This window comes from Zeugodacus cucurbitae, chromosome X, assembly GCF_028554725.1.
Source record: "Zeugodacus cucurbitae isolate PBARC_wt_2022May chromosome X, idZeuCucr1.2, whole genome shotgun sequence".
Taxonomy (NCBI): Eukaryota; Metazoa; Arthropoda; class Insecta; order Diptera; family Tephritidae; genus Zeugodacus; species Zeugodacus cucurbitae.
This window is the reverse complement of record NC_071672.1, coordinates 28168112-28188900: the sequence shown is the minus strand read 5'-3', so window position 1 is coordinate 28188900 and position 20789 is coordinate 28168112. Positions and strand designations below refer to the sequence as shown.

Sequence of the window (20789 nt, the reverse complement as noted above, 5' to 3'; positions counted from 1 at the left end):
ACTCATGCGCATGAAAAGTACTACGACACTGCATATATGGGTGTTATGTGTCTAAAGCGCAAAACTTCTTAAAGAAGCTGCACAGTTAAATTAACCCATTACCGCCTGCTGTACGCGCTTGTGTACAGCTGTTGTTGACACGATTTCGTAAAGTCAAGTAAAATAATTTTTAAATGTATGTTATTTTTTTAAAAGCTTATTAGGCCATGCAATTATAAGTATGTAAAATTTTCCGAATTTTATGGAAATAAATGCTTTTTGTTTTAGTTTGAAATGTTGCTTCTACGTGTCACCTCACCGTTGGGTTACTTTCGCATATTTTTCGTGATAAAAACAATTAAACATTCCCATTTTTAAGATATAATGTATGATTGACCACTTAGCGAGAATTATCGTTAATCTGACAATTTGATGTAACAATCTCGAAATAGGTTTGTTTCTATTGCGCTGTACACAAGCGTGTACTATGGGCGCAACTGAATAAAAAGTAACCATATTTTACTGGTGTTTACAAAACTTTATAATGACAACCAAATGTAAATTTCCGTGCAAACAAAACTGTTTATGACTTGAGGAAGCTGTTGAATTCATAACTGGTGATGAAATTGAAGATGGAGAGTATGATTTAGTAATAGTGTCGCTAGATCTAGGTATTGTAAGTTATGAAGAGGAAGGAAGAGGTAGTAATGAAAATTATTCAGTTTCGTTCATTTTTCCGAAAGATGCGCCTGGTACTCTGGAGGTAATTTCCCGTCACCCAAGTGTATGAGACTGGGATGATAGCGAGAATGAGTCTATTTGCAGTCACGTAATGCACAAGTGAAAAGAGATGCTGAAGAGCCTGTCTGCAGAAAAATTACTATATAGAACCTCTTGGAAAAGTAGAGAGGTGGTGTACCATGAAGAAGCAAAAAATAGATGTTGATACATATACCCAGAATGTTGTTGGATTATAACAAGTCTATGGGCGGCGTCGATCAAATCGACCAGTCAGTTAGCATGTACCGGGTGTCAATAAGAGGAAAAAAGTAGGGGTGGGAAATGTAAAAGTGCGTTAAGGTCATCAGAAATATTAGGATTTAAGCGCAAAAACGACGGTTATAATCCAGAGTGTATTTCAAACCCATTACGGTGCTTTATTTTTCATAACCGACGTTATGCCTTGAACGACGTTGTTTTGCACAATTTCACCACTAATGCGCCCATAGACACAATTGTCTACACCCCTATAACTCAACAAGTAAATACAATTTTTTAAATTTGTTTTTGTAAACTACATATTCTACTTCTTATGACATAATAAATAACAACTAAAATTAATTGACATGCGTGGTTTCGGTTTGCGCGTTAATGGGTTAATAGTAGTTTTTGCCATATAAAAATCTGAATTTATGAATGCAGATTGAATAACACTCGTGAGACGAAAAGACAAAAATGTGTTTTGAACCCAGCCCCTTGTAAGTACTCAAATCTATATCCTGAGTAGGGATGCAAACATCGTTAAATGAAATATCGATGGATCGATGAATCGATGTTTCTTCAAAACCCATCGAAATCAAAAACATCGACCATTAAAAAATCGCTACATCGAAACATCGATGTATTTTTGAACTTTTTAAACTTATTTTGAATTTAGTGTGAAAAGCTAAGGGATACAGAAGCAGAAGCATAAATAAATGAAATGTAGTACGTCTTAAGTTTATACATTTTATTTCACTTAGCATTATATGTCTGTTAAAGTATTTTCTCAATAAATAACAGAATCTCAAAACAACGACATGGAAAGTTTTTTCACTGTCATTTCTTTCGATTTTACTTCTGCGTGATAGTTGCCCTGGGTTTAGAAAACGGTTGTTTACTCGGCACTGAAGTGGCCACAATGTGTAAATATTAATATGCCTATTTATACAACTCCGGAAACACAGTATTCATGTCAACCCAAACTCTAATGGCTTCTGATTGGTAGGAGTAACAGCCACGATACATTTTCTCTTCAACTTTCCGTCCCTATAATTGTAGATAAATTTAACAGCTTACATTTCAGCTTTTGGTGGACCAAATGTTTATTCTAGTTCCAAATATCAAACGAGTATTATGTTTCACACTCATCCGAAGATTCCGTTGCATCAGCGCGATTCTTGTATTTTTTTATAAAACAAAAAAAAGTATTTCTTTTAACCAGCATCTTTAAAATGCATCGATGTTTTTAGATTCGAGACATCGATGGCTAACATCGATGCTTTTTGACGAAAACATTGATGTTTTAAAAACATCGATACATCGTTTGCATCCCTAATCCTGAGTAAACACATGCGTCAGTTAACGACTGGAGAATGATTAGTTAACTAATGGCTTTCTTTTACGCAATTGCTGTAGTCGGCAAACCCACACATTCACACCATTTATTTTGTGAGAGTGTGAGCGAGTTGCGTACTACTCAACTGTCTCAGTGTTACATGCTACATGGATAATATGATACGAAACTCTTCTCTTTTGCTTGTTGAGAGAGCCCATGAACTCATTTTTGATGTTGGCAACAAAGCCAGATCATGGGCTACTGAACAGCTGACAGTCAAAATGACGAGCTACCACTAAGAATCCCGCAGAAATAAATGATTAAATGGTTCGTTTTTGTACGATAAGTTTTTTGTGATTTTTGAATTACTATTAACTTTTATTTAAATGGAATTAATATGTGTATATTATTTAAGAAACGGTGGCTATTTGAACAAAAGTAATATACGTTCTTTGGCAGTGTTAAATGCCATTTACGTAAATACATATCTGATTACAAATTTTCTCTTAAACTTTTAGAGAATATATTAAGGTGTTTATTGGTTTATAAAATATAAATATATATATGTTACTAAATTCAACTAATCTAAATTTTTGTTTATGTTGACTAATAATATGTACGATTTTTAATTATTATAATATTTTATTATTTTTATGTGTAGATGTTTATTGTTTATCTTAAAATATATATTTATAAGTGTTTGTGTTGGTGTAATATTGGTTAAGAAGTCTCTATTAAGCGTAAACTGCAAACCAATAAATACCCAAGAAATCGAATAAAAATCTCCTAACTTATGTTTTCCCGCAGTGGCACCACTGCCTGTTATAAAAAATGCGGACTTTGCCAGCTCTCTCACGAATGAAAGAGTTTCGTATCATGTTATCTTTGACATGCTACTCATTCGAATTTCCTCAGCAGAGAACGGCTTCCGTTGAGCGCAAAAATGTTCATGCACAAAGAATACCCGAACTATCAGCCCATTCGGCTCAAGCGCTCAAAATGGCATTCGTGAATATATTCGCTACTGAGCTAAATTCAGCTCAATTGCGGTAAATTCGTTTGCTTGCTGAGTTTATTCACGCTCGTGTTGAAACAGCTCTACCCAGGCGTTCGCTCATTCGGCTCAACAATGATCGTGTTGAATGAAAACAAGCACACAAAAGAGCAAACTCAACGTCTATGAGCAAACTCAACACATGTGAAAAAACTCACTGTGCTTGAATAAATGCGCAACCAGCAGCGCTACTGTTTCTGTAAAATCCGTTGGCACACACACATGCATATATACATATATATACGTACATATATAATTGTATATGTATACCAAAGAACTGCAAAACTCACTTTTTCCTTGAATCAGCTCATACGCAAAAGTTTCTATTCACTTCCAATCACTGAGCGAAAGTGAGCTAAAAATTTCGTGAAGTGAGCGAACGTGAGCTAAAAATTTCGTGAAGTGAGCAAACGTGAGCAAAGCATTTCGGACCGAAGGCTCACATTGTACGCGAATGAGCGGTGCGGCGACATGAGCTGATTTTTGCTCAACGCTGTGTTTCGCTCAGTGATTGGAATTGAATAGAAACTTTTGCGTATGAGCTGATTCAAGGAAAAAGTGAGTTTTGCAGTTCTCTGTTCCTCAGTTCATGTAAGTTGAAGACCAACACTGTTTCTTAATTAACTTTCGAAAGTTTCTTTTGAAATTAACAATACAATCATGCATTTATTGACAATCAGCAAATTTTATAAATACAATAATTATGACAAAATTGATTCAATTACAAGTCTTTTGCTACAAGTACTTAACCCTTTCATACTCAATGTTGCCTATAGGCAACATTGTACTTACCGGCTTCTAATTCTTGTTATTTACATTTTTTGACCAGCGGTTTTTTCATTTATGTAGCCTTATGTGTTGTGCAAGCTTACATTTACATTTTCTGTTATGAGCTGTGCACGTATTCATTCCGTATGAGTTCTCCGCAGAGTGGAATTGTCAAAATCGGTTTCGCGAAAAAAGTTATACGAAAGTGGTTATACAAAAACATATGAATATATAGATTATTATATATAGTTAGATAGTTATATAGTTATATATATATAGGTTATATATATATAGTTATTTAAAAAAATAGTCATGAGAAAAGATTTGAGATTATTTATACTAATTTAATTGTTGCCTATAGGAAACAGCCTGTAACTAATGAACCAGGATACAAAGGACTTTGAAATTTTAATCACTTCATATTTGAGTTAAGACTAATATGTAATATATCTGTAATATATATTTTAGCTGTTCCCATTTTAACTATGGCATCAGAGGGTTAAAATCTATATGGAAGATCCAAAATGTGAATTCTTTTCAGGCGTCTAGCTTCTATACTGTTCGGATTCGTAATTCGTCACCCAAAAAGCCCCGAGTAAAGAGTTTCAAGCGAACCCGATAAAGTTTTTAAAACACTGGCCGCCATATTGTTTTTTGGGGGTTATGTCAAAGGTGATAGGAATAAATGGATCGGATTCAGCGACCCCAAAGCATAAGGTACAGAATAAGACCTCCAGGTCAGACCCAATTTTTTTGTGTGGCTGTGTTGTTGATATTATGATAATAGGAAGACTTGTCACTCTCAAAGGAAACGGAACGAAAATGTTAATCAGCCATTCTAAAGTAGCACTTTAATGGGATTCTAACTTGAAATTTAGTTAAGTATTACACTAGTTAACTAATCAAACATAATAATAAACTAATTTCATAATAGGAAAGGGCGAAATGCTCTATGCTATTTGACTTTCTACGTAATTACCTTGCAGAGAAAAAAGTTGACTTTGAATTGGTTTATTTGTACACACTCAAGTACATACTGTTCAAAAATTGTGATATCACTTAATTTTACAAGAACATTAGCTATTAACAATTACTTACATACGTATGTATCAGATATTGAGAATGAATTAAAAAGTATATATGTATGTATATACCAGTACTTATAAAAACAATAAAAAAATAAAATTATAAAAATAAATTGCAATTAAAGCTATACTTATGTATGTTTGCATGTACGTCAACTGTAAGCAGACTCTCCTGTCGCGTCATCATTTGTTTTGCGGCAACAATACCTTAAGGGCCTTACAATGTATAGCAGAATGTTGTTTATGTAAAATGTATGCGCATACACCAACTGTTACTTTAGTTATATGTATGTAGATCATATATTAATTTGGGAATTCTACAGTAGCTTTCTCTCTGCGCTCTGTCCTGTGGCATCCCATAGTAGAGCTTGTGTGGTAGCTTAACAGTTTGTCGTTACTATTGTAGCATAATAAGACGTATAATATTGCTTGGGAGCGGGCGTTGTATCGTATATCTTAAGTTTTTGCTGGTGCAAAGCTGTGGGCATGTTACACATGCATACATACATATTCCTATCGTTAACCGCCCTACAGCACAATAAGCGGTTGTATATGTATGTTAAGCTGATAACGGTTGCCGGCACATTCTTTTCGCTATTCCTTTCTTCACATTCGGCTACAAAAGCCACCATACACAAATTTTTGTCACGTAGTTAATATTGTGATGTCGCACATATTAGCAGCTCCTTTGCCTTACACAATTTTGTTGACGGAAAGTTTGAAAATTAAACAAACACTGGTTTAAGAAAAGCGTAATAATTACACTTTCTTTGTTTATATATTTAACAAAAAATTTCATAAAAAAGTTTAACAAAGCTGCAGTTTGATTAAAATATAGAATATATAAATTTAAATAGTGAAGTCAAGTGCGAAAAGGTGTGGCAGTGATGCAATTTTATTTACTCAAATTGCGTTGTTTATGCTTTGCTGCTGTTGTTATATTTATAACGCAGCAGGTGTCAGCCAGCGAAGCTCGTGCAAATAAGCACATTGATCCACGCAATGCACCGCTTGATTACGGTAAGTCGTTGAATCCACCCATGCGAAAGTTTCCAATAAAATCTAACATATGGCAATGTAACTTGCTACATATTATAACGAGTTTCGGATAAAACGTATTGCGATATTAAATTAAACACTTTTCGGAAGTAAAATAATATGGTGAAAAAAGTAACAACAACAGCTTTAGGTTGATTACAATGAAAGCTTCAAGTGAAATGCCACTTGTGGAGACACAAGTACGTATCAGAATGTTTGCTCAGTTGACTATCAAATGCTTTCACCACACACTTTTAATAAGTAAATAAAATAATTCTGACGAGAAAATAAACATAGTTTTATTGCATTCTGTTACGTATACCCCTAAACATATTGGTTATTGAATTATACAAATGAATTTACACCCGTTGAAAAATACGTAAGAATCATGTGTTGATAATCATAAATGTATGTTAACTTTTCCGTGTGGTTCATAAAATTTTACGTTTTTCTAAGAAAAATTGAGTATTATATGCTGAAAACATCTTCAGTTTATGAAATGAAGCTTTTTATCCTAGGCATTTAAACTTTTTTTTATTAAAAATAATCTCTAATGGCAAGAACTCAACAGTTCTTAAGTATTTTTCAACGGATGCATATATCGACCTTTCTGCTGAAGAAAGCGAAAACAATATTCACTTAGATATGTGTCTAATTATCTGTCGCGGATATGGGATATCGGTTCATACATAAGTACATATTATCGGCTCTCATATACCAAATAGCAAAGTAGTGTTCACGTAGTGTTATATTTGGCTGGCAGTTGATAAATATTATAAAATTAAACGCCAAGAAATGTTGTATGAAATGACTAAATAAATTGGTAATGTGAAATCTCTCTTGAACGGACACTCACCGTCGAGCGATTTTTGTTCGCCTAAGAGAGAGTCATTTGTTCTAAAAATGTAACTTGTTGCATGAAATGTGGTGTCCTTTAGGAGATGTTTCTCTGTATATTAGTTGCTGAAATGTTTGGCTGGCCGACAATCAATAAAAATCTATGCGCGAAAACTTAAAATGGACAATCCGTTTCATTAGCAATATATAGCTGCCCGCCATGTGTCAAAGATTGGCGAAAAGTCAAAAGGATAAAATATACAGTTGAACAAACAAATGGTTGCACTTGTTGTGCAACCCTGCGCTAACATGTCCTCGTAAGATGAAGCTACATAACTCGCGTATGCGTAGTCGATTCACGTGGATATCGCGGATATCCATACGGTAGAAGGTGGTGAGTGTTCATTGCGATCTCATAAGATAGGTCGTATCAGCTCTCTCCTTTTACGGTTTGGCGTTATTCACTGATTGGAGCATAAGGGCAACAATATTTAAAATGGACGGCTATGCATAGCTTAGGACCGGGAGCAGGATATATTATACTTTTTATGCCGTTCATTCCCGTCCGTTTTTATTTCCGATCGCATTATAATGATTTCCGACTCCTCGGATGACATCTCCTTCATCTACACAAGATATCGATATTCCCCCATTTTGTTATTTGTATTGCATAAGCATTATGTTTTCCGGTAGTAAGAAATTTTAATATACACTGCGTCATCATTAGAATTGTTCAGGGAAGAACAATTGGTTTATCTGTCCAAACTGTAAAAACAGGGATAAAAAGCCAAAATGAGGACTTTTAGGGATGGCAGTCATAGTCCCCAGACCTAAATATAATAAATAAATAAATAGATAACGTCTGGGAAAGGTTGGTTAGAAAGATGTATGAGAGTGTTAAGGAATATTCAATTAAAATGGAACTAATCGACGGCATTAGACTTTTTTGCAGCCTATTTGAGCCATTGTTTGAGTCCAAACAGTACCATATTGAAAACTATACTTATGACGCTTGAAGTTCATTTGCTTGTGCTTCCAGAACTACTCTACAACAACTTCCTGAACAATTGCAATGAACTTAAATAGCTGGGATGGAAGCACGTTTGTTGCTTTTTTCAAAAGTTCCTAATAGTTCATTAAGCCCTTTCAGCAACTCAAAAGCCACTTCTTTGACTGAAACTACCTATGTATCGACTTTTGTCCACCTAGCGAAAGCACTTTTGGACCATTTATGATTGGAATAACCATTAATACAGGGCAACTATTTATCTATGACGACATGAGCCCTTATACTTGCTGCAACAATTAAATTTAATGTATTTATTGTCATTCGAGAAATTAACCGAGCGAAAGTTCCCAATAAACCCAACATATGGCAATGTATCTTGGTATTATAACGAGTTCCTGATAAAACGTATTGACATATTAATTTAAACAGTTGGCTATCAAATGCTGTCTAACAAATGTTCAGTACACTTTTAGGAAGTAATATAATATGGTGAAAAAAGTAACAACAACAGCTTTAGGTTGATTACAATGAAAACGTCAAGTGAAATGCCACTTGTGGAGACACAAGCTCGTGTTATAATGTTTCCTTACTTAGAGCTATCACATTAAACAGTTGATTATCAAACGATGTGAGTCTTGCATAAGTATAAAATATTCGGTTACACGCACCTTCTTACTTGTTTAATATTTATAAAGTTTGCGTATACTACCGCATACATGTCTACCGTACATGTCTTTTGATTCTTAATCATAAATTTCAGATGTGGCTTATGAACCAGACTACAACGATGTCGAAAACTATTATGATATATTTGAAGATGCTGCAAAATTATCGCCATACAACGAAAAGTAAGTAATATATGTAAATAAAACTCATAAATATATTTTATATAAATTGGCGGTGCCTGCTCATACATACATATCACATTGACTGCCGCATGATTCGACATGACCAACTATTTTTGACTGCAGACAAGTTTTTACGTTTAAAGTAACTCTCTCATTGAACAATATATTCGGCATAAAGTCCATCACTAAATATAACTCACATAATGATCGATATTAACGGTGTATATCTTTATATATACAAATTTCATGTCATGTTGTTTGTCCGAGATTCCCTCCTAAACTACTGAACCGATTGTAATGAAATTTTGCACATGTGTACAGTTTGATCCAACTTGAAAGATATGATAATTTATCTTTACAATATTAGTAGCAACGTCCATCCGTATGTCCGACCGGTCATTTGGTCAAACGATAACTCGATCTTTATATTCTAATATAACTGGGCACACTTAACTCTTGGCACAATGAGTAGGTTGGTATTGTGGATGGTCAAAATTGACTACTAAATAATGCAGTTTAGTAAAAGGGATAAAACAAAGCTATACATTAAGCTGGACATGCAATTTGGAACACAGGATCACGGTACGGGATGACCTATTTGGACCATATTAAGTGCATTATTGTTATCAGAACAAAGCTTGACGAAATAGTTGCTTTTTGCTGGAGGGGTTTTTAACGGTAGACTAGAATTGGAACAAACCAAATACGAACTAAATTGGCAGATAATTTCTGAACTATTTTTCTGGAAAAAATATTAAATTTCTTTAATGTATTTTCTAGAATATACATTATAATTACTTTAATGATAACTTGAAGACACAACAGTTATTGCCAGAAATTTTAGCCGGCTATAACCCTTTTGTCTTTAACTAGAATTTAATTTAACGTACACCTTATCCACAGCAAAGCGTGACCCGGTCACTAGTACTATATAAAACCAGCCGTAAGTTTGAAAATTCTTATGTTAGATATATGAGGGTTTGGAAATGATTTGACCGGATTCTATCAATTATTAGCATTATATGGAATAAGCTCCAACTCAATTTTATTGCTATATCTCAGGGATCGACCCATATTTTTAGTAAAAAGTAGGGAACATGAGGGGGTCCGCATAAATAAAATAGATATGAATAAAGGAAACAAACTAACAAAGTTATTTTATCTTTTCTGTGTCTAGACGTTCATCACGCATACATGTTTTCCGACGTGGCTGCATACCGCGTGGAGGTGCTTGCGATAGCAGGCCTAATGACTGCTGCTACAATAGTTCCTGTCGATGCAATTTCTGGGGAAGCAATTGCCGTTGCCAACGTATGGGACTCTTTCAGAAGTGGGGCTAAACTTCCAAAATATACAATGAAGACTTCAGACTACCCACAAAAAATATGCGGTCAACTGTAATTACAATAAATTTAGTTTATTTATTAATACCAAAGATCTCTTGCAAGTATTTGAAAAGAATTCAGTATAAATTATGTGTTAATACGAAAACGCTGTTGACGTAGGTGAAGAGAGACGAAAAAAAAAACAGAAAAAAACAATTTATGTAAACAGTAGTATAATTAGTTATTAGCTCCAGCCAATATAGCCAATGTGTGTATGTAAACTCAATTAAATATTTGCATGTATTAAATTTTATGGAACACATATCTATTAAACAGTTCAATTAAGCGAATTCAGTTCAAAATGGCTTTCATTAAAAATGTATTATACATACATACATGTATACATCAATACATACATATGTGCAGTTGTGGATGTACTGCAGATATGAGGATTGCTGATGATCATAATTTGTAAATAGCTTTGATTTTGTGTTGCCAATTTAAGAAATCAGCTCGTTATTAAATAACATTTTTTAACTTAGTTTCCCATACAGTTATATGTACATATCCATATATGGTAAGGCATGAAATGAACTATCAAACGATTATAGCAATTATTCTGACAAATAGTCTAGCGTTTATTCATGTAAGTGCAACATACATTGGTCAGTCACTAGCACTTGCTCAGTCGCCAGATACCTCCGGCCTAAGTTGAAACGCAGGAGGTCTACCTCGCACTTCGCCCTCACTAATAAAGTTCACCTCTCCTCAGTGGTAGGGGTGCTAAGTAGTCATTGTCTCATCGGGATCTACGCTGTAAGGTTAAACATCTTACTGGATGCTAGTTGTAGATGCTGCATGGAGGAGGATGAGATGGAATCCATTCATCACTTTCTTCTGTTCCGCCTCACATATTCCGCTTTTGCGAGATCAAGGAAAAAATTTCTTGGATCTTACTTTTTCGAACAACCGCGCGAAATAGCGGTTATAGAATTGGAAAATCTCTGCAGGTTCAGTATGCTTTGTCGAATCCTAATACCTAATCAAGGCGTGGATCCCGGCTTCACAAAGGACTGTCTTTCATAGTCAACGTGTGTGTCCCTTGTGGGAAACAGCCTTACAACCTACCTACCAAATTCTGTTTTAATGTTTTTCGACAAGTTTTACAATTGTATATGACAATATATGTAAAATGACTGTAAAAAACGAAAAGATTTTCTTATCGAGAGTAACATAAGACTTGAAATTAAATACAATTTATTTAGTTTATAGAAAATATAAGGCGTGGCAGCTACTTGAAACCATGAGGCTAATAAAATATTTGTTGTTTATTAAAATACCTGCACCCGCAACTCCTGTCACCATTTTTCATGCCTCTGTAATTTTACCACGAGATTGCCATCACTCTGTTTGAACAACTGATATAATGTTTGATTGATTTCGTTGTGAACCCTCTAATGGCCACACACGCATACATATTCATGGATCATTTCGCAATTGTAAATACAGATTTGATTCGATATGCCCACACACACAAGCGTTTAATTACGAATGAACATTGCTGTAAACAACGTGCCCATAAGACAGTCGCAACCAGTCCACAGACTGCAAGCTATAACCAACAATTCAACAGTGTCTGTTTTTTATTACAATTTTGATTAATTATTGCGAAATTAACTATGAAAAAATTCGGTAGTCAACTGCTGTGCGTATACCGAAAAAACCATTAATTTTCATACGGCTAATTATTACTAAAAGCAACAAATACTTGCTGCATTTTTCAGACATGCATTAGTTGGCTTTAAAAATTAATAACGCGTTAATTTACCTCGCGTGTTAGAATTCATAGCTATAATATCTTTATAACTGACTGTATGCTGTTAATGCGTCCTTAGCTCGCCTGGGGGAATGTAGCGGCAATCATTTTAGACGCCGCTCAAACTCTACCAGTTTTCTTGATATTTATCAGCATCTAGGTTGCTTAAGATTTTCTTTATATGCGCATTATTAAATCATAATCACTGTTGTTCCTGTAGTAGCATAAAACATTGGTTTGAGTAATATCAGACAGTTGACAGCCCAGTTATGTACGTAGTGCCAATTGTCGCCATTTTTCTATATTCTTGGGAATCTGTGTCATTTTTGACTACCTTCCATTCTGTGGGAGAAAAAAATCGCGCTTGGTCCTTGAGCTCAACATCACGAAAAGCATTACACATCCTATACAACGAAATTAAATGAAAAAAATTGCAGTTTTGAGTGCTAATGCAATTTAAATTATGGTGGTTAATTCAAAAATTACGTTTGACATTTCTTTTTGAGGAATTCTTTACTTAGTCGTTCAAGGCCTGCTTTGGACCAACAAAATTTTTAATGTGTAATTTATCTAACTTTTATATTCTTAATAAATATTGACTGTATATCATGTATGTAAATATGTATGGGAAATAATGGTTGAATCGTTAAAGAAGACAAAGTTTTACAATTTGTATAAAAATATTTATATTTAATTTTTATTTATAAAGCAGAACAAGTTGTGTGGACGTTTGTGTCGCTATTGTAAAAAAAAAGTGTTGAAAATAATGAGGACATGTTTGTAACATTTTAAAAATTTAATATTACTACATATCTAGACAAGGAAAATGCATGTATTTACAACAAATAAATGATATTATGTGAAAATTATTAAAATATTTAAGTAAACTAATGAGAAATATATACTTTAGACAAGCAGCAGATAAATTATTATATCGAATAAAATGTGTATATACTCGCATGTACAGTTGCTGGTAAGCTTAGACGAGGGAATCAACAATATGTATATGAATATGCGACATTCCTGAGCCATTGCTTTCAGATGAATTATTAATTCTAAATGTTATGTTGAACAGTTTTAAGTTAATTAACGTCATTGGTATTGCTTCCAATATTTTCCAAAATGTAGTCTTACTGTAAGAATATAATACGTACAGAGAAACCGCTGCTGACGGACATCGTTAGAAAATGGCTTTCAAAAACCAGGGTTTGACAAAATTGGCAATCTTATTACAGAACTCGAGCATCGGATAACTTTATCGCAATAGATGATATGCACCGAAATTGTAGAATTGAGTTAGATGTTGTTATCGAAGAAAATTTAGAAACAATTGATGATAATTGTACAGATTCCGAAGATATACGGAAGAACTTAATGAAATTTCTTCAAACCAAACATACATATATGTATTTAAATGGACATTTGAAGAAATATATAATCAACTTTATATAAGCAAAATAATAACATTTGTGAGTATTAAAATAATTATAATTTTTTAATTCTAAAATAAGAATCTCTCGACTGCTGAGTGTTCGTCCAAGAGAGGTTTCACTGTAATTACAAATATCCAATTAGACTGTTAAAAAAACCGGCAATGTAAAGCAATCAAAAGATCCTGCTGGGCATGCATATTTAAGCAACTCACCAATCAATCGAGCAAAGACGACCATAAATAACCACATATTAGCGGTATAGCATTTTCGCACAGAAGTTAATTGATTAATTAACCGGCCTTTACTTGATTAATGCGCTGATTTAGTTCGATTTACCATACAAAAGAAAAATCTTAGTTTAGAACATCTTATCAATCAACAATCTTATTTTTAAACGCATACAAATCGAGTTGAAATTGTGGTTGCAGTTATTGATAAAATAGCAATCAGCTGATGAAAGTTACCAACTTCTTATGAACAGCAAAAACAAAAAAGTCTAACAGCTGGTCGTCAATCGAATGATAGTGTTAGACTAGATTTTTTGCATCCATGTGTGATAATAGGTAAAACATGCTGCAACTTTTCTCCAGAATTCAAGCGGTAATCAGCCGAACAACCGGATCTAAGGCTTGGTAAGACCAAACAGTCCATTGGCAAATTAAAAGTGTCTATTGTGTCTTTGCAGTGTGAATTTTTATACTCTCGCAACAAAGTTGCTACGAGTGTATTATAGTTTTGTCCACATAACGGTTGGTTGTAAGTCCTAAAACTAAACGAGTTAGATATAGGGTTATATATATTATATCAAAATGATCAGGGTGACGAGAAAAGTTCAAATCCGGATGTCTGTCTGTCAGTGCGTCTGTCCGTCCGTCCGTGCAAGCTGTAACTTGATTAAAAATTTAGATATCTTAATGAAACTTAGAAGACGTATTTCTTGGTACCATAAGAAGGTTAAGTTCGAAAAAGGGCGTAATCGGACCACTACCACGCCGATAAAAGGGTGAAAACCGAAAACACATAAAGTGTCATAACTAAGCCATAAATAAAGCTATGGAAATAAAATTTGGTACAAAGGATCGGGGATGGGATCATGTGTAGAAGTTCACGCAAGTGAGGAAAGTTTTTGATTGTCACTCACTTGGGAGTGGCCAGAAACGATTCTTCTCCACATGGTTCAAGCAGCTCACGACTTCCGGTTTAGACCAAGTATCCTCTGGGTAGCCAACAGACATCCGTTTGAAGGCGAGCTAAAGTGAGAAGGCGAAGCCCGCTTATGCGGTTGTGCGTAGGGTTTGGGACCCACCACATAAAAACACCCCCCAATGAAAAATCTACGAAAGCCTCGGATGAGACACCCCCCTTTTGATGACGACCCCTGCAAACGTTTTAAGGATAATGATATAAGGGCATGCACCTGGAATGTCCGGACCCTTAATTGGGAAGGTGCCTCTGCCCAGCTGGTTGATGTCCTCATACGACTTAAGGCTGACATCACCGCCATCCAAGAAGTGCGATGGACGGGACAAGGACGGAAGAAGGTGGGTCCTTGTGACATCTACTACAGCGGCCATATAAAGGAGCGCAAATTTGGTGTTGGATTTGTGGTGGGAGAGAGACTCCGTCGCAGAGTCCTGGCATTCACCCCGGTGGATGAACGTCTAGCCACAATCCGCATCAAAGCGAGGTTCTTCAACATATCGCTGATTTGCGCCCACGCCCCAACGGAAGAGAAGGACGATGTGACCAAAGATGCTTTCTATGAGCGCCTAGAACGCACCTATGAGCGCTGCCCCCGCCACGATGTAAAAGTCGTGCTTGGTGATTTTAACGCCAGGGTGGGTAAAGAAGGTGTCTTTGGCACAACAGTCGGAAAATTCAGCCTCCATGACGAAACATCGCCAAACGGCCTGAGGCTGATCGACTTCGCTGGGGCCCGAAATATGGTCGTCTGTAGTACCAGATTCCAGCATAAGAAAATACATCAAGCTACTTGGCTGTCTCCTGATCGAAACACGCGGAACCAAATCGATCACGTTGTGATAGACGGAAGACATGTCTCCTGTGTTTTAGACGTGCGTACGCTCCGAGGACCAAATATAGACTCGGACCATTATCTGGTCGCAGCGAAGATACGCACCCGCCTCTGTGCAGCAAAGAATGCCCGTCAACAAACACAAGGAAGGTTCGACGTCGAAAAGCTGCAATCGCAACAGACAGCCACGAAATACTCTACTCGACTTGCACTCCTGCTCTCTGAGAGCACTCATCAGCGTCTCGGTATAAGGGAACTGTGGAACGGCATCTCAAACTCACTGCGTACCGCTGCAGCCGAAACAATTGGCTTTCGGAAAAGCCAAAAAAACAGCTGGTATGATGAGGATTGTCGTCTCGCAGTGGAGAGAAAACAGACTGCCTACCTCGCAATGTTGCGATCGACCACAACACGTTCGGGGTGGGATAGATACCGAGAGCTGAAGAGGGAAGCGAGACGCATTTGCAGACAAAAAAAGAAAGAGGCCGAAATGCGCGAGTACGAAGAGCTTGAGAAGCTGGCAGACAGAGGGAATGCTCGAAAATTTTATGAAAAAATGAAGCGACTTAACGAAGGTTTCAAGACCGGAGCATCCTCATGTAGAGACCAAGGTGGTAATCTGGTAACCGATGTCCAGGGCATACTGGGATTATGGAGGGAACACTTCTCCGACCTGCTGAATGGCAGTGAGAGTACAACACCAGGAGATGGCGAACCCGATCCCCCAATCGATGACGATGGAACAGATGTTCCATTACCCGACCATGAAGAAATTCGAATAGCAATTACCCGCTTGAAGAACAACAAAGCAGCGGGGGCCGATAGATTACCGGCAGAACTATTCAAATACGGCGGCGAAGAACTGATAAGGTGCATGCATCAGCTTCTTTGCAGAATATGGTCGGAAGAAAGCATGCCTGACGATTGGAATCTCAGTGTGCTCTGCCCAATCCATAAAAAGGGAGATCCCACAATCTGCGCCAATTACCGTGGGATCAGCCTCCTAAATATCGCATACAAGGTTCTATCGAGCGTATTGTGTGAAAGACTAAAGCCCACCGTCAACAAACTGATTGGACCTTATCAGTGTGGCTTTAGACCTGGAAAATCGACAACTGACCAGATATTCACCATGCGCCAAATCTTGGAAAAGACCCGAGAAAAGAGGATCGACACACACCACCTTTTTGTCGATTTTAAAGCTGCTTTCGACAGCACGAAAAGGAGTTGCCTTTACGCCGCGATGTCTGAATTTGGTATCCCCGCAAAACTAATACGGCTGTGTAAATTGACGTTGAGCAACACCAAAAGCTCCGTCATGATTGGGAAGGACCTCTCCGAGCCGTTCGATACCAAACGAGGTTTCAGACAAGGTGACTCACTATCGTGCGACTTCTTTAACCTGATGCTGGAAACAATTATAAGAGCTGCAGAGCTAAACCGAGAAGGTACAATCTTCTACAAGAGTGTACAGCTCCTGGCGTACGCCGATGATATTGATATCATCGGAAGCAACAACCGCGCCGTTTGTTCTGCTTTTTCCCGCATGGATAAGGAGGCGAAGCGAATGGGTCTGGAGGTGAATGAGGACAAGACGAAATATCTCCTGTCATCAAACAAACAGTCGGCGCATTCGCGTCTTGGCTCCCACGTCATTGTTGACAGTCATAACTTCGAGGTCGTAGATAATTTCGTATACCTGGGAACCAGCATCAACAACACGAACAATGTCAGCCTCGAAATCCAGCGCAGAATAACTCTTGCCAACAGGTGCTACTTTGGACTGAGTAGGCAATTGAACAGTAAAGTCCTCTCTCGACGAACCAAAATCAAGCTCTACAAGTCACTTATCATTCCCGTCCTGCTTTACGGTGCAGAAGCTTGGACGATGTCAACATCAGATAAGACGACACTAGGAGTTTTCGAGAGGAAAATTTTGCGCAAGATTTATGGTCCTCAGAACATTGGCAACGGCGAATACCGCAGACGATGGAACGATGAGCTGTACGAGTTATACGACGACATTGACATAGTTCAGCGAATAAAAAGACAGCGGCTACGCTGGCTAGGTCATGTTGTCCGAATGGACGAAAACACTCCAGCCCTGAAAGTGTTCGATGCAGTACCCGCCGGAGGAAGCCGAGGAAGGGGAAGGCCTCCACTCCGTTGGAGGGACCAGGTGGAGAGCGACCTGGTTACACTTGGGATCTCCAACTGGCGCCGAACTGCAAAGGAGAGAGACAGGTGGCGCACTATCGTCGATTCGGCTATAACCGGCTAAACGGTTGCAACGCCAATCACATACATACATACAAAGGATCGCACTATGAAGGGGCATATTTGGATGTAATTTTTTTGGGGAAGTGGGCGTGGCCCCGCCCCCAAATCGGTTATTTGTATATATCTCGCAAACCAATTAATCTATATAAACTAAACTCTCTGAAGTCGGTTCTCTTACGTACCCCACCATACACCATGAAAATAGTTGAAATCGGATAATAACCACGCCCACCTCCCATACAAATGATAGGTTAAAAATTACTAAAGGTGGGTTATCTCACTAATGAAAAACGTCAGAAACACTAAATTTCACATAAGAAATGGCAGATGGAAGCTGCACTCAGATTTTTTTACACAATGGAAAATGGACGTCGCCCACTTATGGGTCAAAAACCATATCTCAGGAACTACTCGACCGATTTCAAAGAAACTTGGCTTGTAATAGTTTCCTTACATCCCAATCATATGTTGTGAAAATAGGCCAAATCGGTTCACAACCACGCCTACTTCCTATATACCAGAACTTTGAAGACGATCTGAGTGGTTTACTTTACAATATATAAAGTAAGCACTAGTGAAGATATAGGAACAGAACTTTGCATAAAAACTACGTTTATAGTGTGGCAGCCCCATTCTAAAAATCGCCGAAATCGGACCATAGGTTTTCAAGGCCCAATATATAGAACATGAGGACCTCGGTGCTTCTAACCTAATATTAGGGTTTCCAACTTTCAATGGATTTTATACAATATATATCACGAATATGTGTGTCAAATTGTGTGTTATATAAATAAAGTTAAATAAATAAATTGCGAGAGTATAAAATGTTCGGTTACACCCGAACTTAGCCCTTCCTTACTTGTTTTAAAATAATTTTACCAATAACCTCATATACATATGTATATAAAGCTAGTCAATGCATATTTTTTGCAGACTTTGTTGATATGGATTGGGAGTGGTTTTGTTGCATAAACATTTATGCGTCGAAGTATTGAAAATGAGTGCAACAGATTAACAACAATTATATGTAGTATAAGTGAGCTATAAGCAGCTTGTATAAATTATCTAAAAAATAGTAGATAATGTTTTAAATATAAGTATATAGTACATAATTTTTTAGGCGGATGAACAACAGCTTATTAAGTGGTCAAATGCTATTGGTAGCCGGTTAGTACAAACATGGCTCAAACGGAGTATTTGAATACACATGATTGTATACTTTGCAGACACAGTTATACATACATAAACATGCAAGTAAGTACATGTGCAATATTCATAGTAAATCTTAATTTATTTCTTACAATTTCAAATTGTTTTATCTTTTTACATCTGACTAAAGCGGATGAGTTACAATACTGGACGATTATAGTAACTGACGTGTAGCGGCGCTGCTTTGTTGCAGCTTATAATGCAAAGCATGCCAATAACCATGTTAGTTGAGACAGCTTATGATTGTTGACAAGCCAGCAACTCCAAGCACCGCACTAAACTTTGTAATAGCTGAATGTGGTTATTGCAAGCCCTAAATTTCTATTTTTATTCATGTTTTTATATTTAGCTGTAAGATTGGTTTATTAAGTGTCGACGAAGCATCATTAAAATCAAAACAAATAGTAAATATTTACATGCACATACACATGACGAAGAAACAACAAAAAGCTTTCAACATACAGTAATAATTTAAATTTTGAAAATTTAATATTTTTAATCTAGCACCTTTCTTAGATGGGCCGTTGAAACCCATCTAAAACAAGTAAGGAAGGGCTAAGTTCGGGTGTATCCGAATTTTACACTCTCGCAATTTATTTATTTAACATAATTAATATTATATAATACACAATTTGACCCACATATTCGTCATATATATTGTATAAAGTCCATTGAAAGTTGGAAACCCTAATATTAGGTTAGAAGCACCGAGGTCATCATGTTCGATATATGGAGCCTTGAAAACCTATGGTCCGATTTTGGCGATTTTTAGAATGGGGCTGCCATACTATAAACGTAGTATTTGTGCAAAGTTCCACACCGATATCTTCACTATTGCTTACTTTATATATTGTAAAGTAAACGATTCAGATCGTCTAATAACCTATTTGGGGCCGTGGCCACGCCCACTTCCCCAAAAAAATTACATCCGAATATGCCCCTTCCTAGTACGCTCCTTTACTCCAAATTCTACTGTTATAACTTTATTTATGGCTTAGTTATGACACTTTATGTGTTCTTGGTTTTCGCCATTTTGTGGGCGTGGCAGTGGACCGATTTTGCCGATTTTCGAAAGCAACCCTCTCACGGTCCCAAGGAACATGTATTCCAAGTTTCATTAAGATATCTCACTTTTTACTCAAGTTATCGCTTGCACGGACGGACGAACAGACATCCGGATTTCAACTCCACTCGTCATCCTGATCATTTATATATATATAACCCCATATCTAACTCTTGTCTTGTCATCCGTTATGTGAACAAAACTATAATACTCTGTGCAACATGTTGCGAGAGTATAAAAATTCCCATTTACCATATATTAAGCTGTGTACAACGTCGCCGCTTGCAATAATACAATATTCACCTTTGTATGTGTGTGTACGAGGTTTGTTCAAAATATATGGCCTGGAGATTTAAAGAAGAATTCTTAAAATTTATGTGATTTCAACAAAAGTGTGTGATACAATTTTTTAACAAATCCACATGTAAAGCTGTGCTTCAGCTCTAACATTAAATGTATAGGCTTTAGCTGTATTATATTTACCAATGTATAAGGAATGATATACAAGGGGTTTTTATATATCTGGGATTTTGATATATCTAAGGTCAACCTTACATTTTGAACTTACCTCGTATGTATTTTGTCATCGATAAACTTGTTCCAGCGCAGATTATCAACGTTCGCTGCCAAAGCATAGCCATAGCCGATGTATCTTCGGTTGGGAAGCTGCTTAACTGGCCAGTGGTTGAGTGT

The 20789-nt window shown here is 36.6% G+C and overlaps 1 protein-coding gene across 1 annotated transcript; it reads left to right on the top strand.

Moving 5' to 3' along the window:
- Nucleotides 1-5530: 5530 nt before the first annotated feature.
- Nucleotides 5531-10614, top strand: LOC105220305 (uncharacterized). The gene is made up of 3 exons (XM_011196746.3): nucleotides 5531-6223; nucleotides 8848-8935; nucleotides 10113-10614. Exons 1-3 carry the CDS (start codon nucleotides 6091-6093, stop codon nucleotides 10273-10275), a joined length of 384 nt encoding a protein of 127 aa, XP_011195048.1. The 5' UTR covers nucleotides 5531-6090; the 3' UTR covers nucleotides 10276-10614.
- Nucleotides 10615-20789: the final 10175 nt, after the last annotated feature.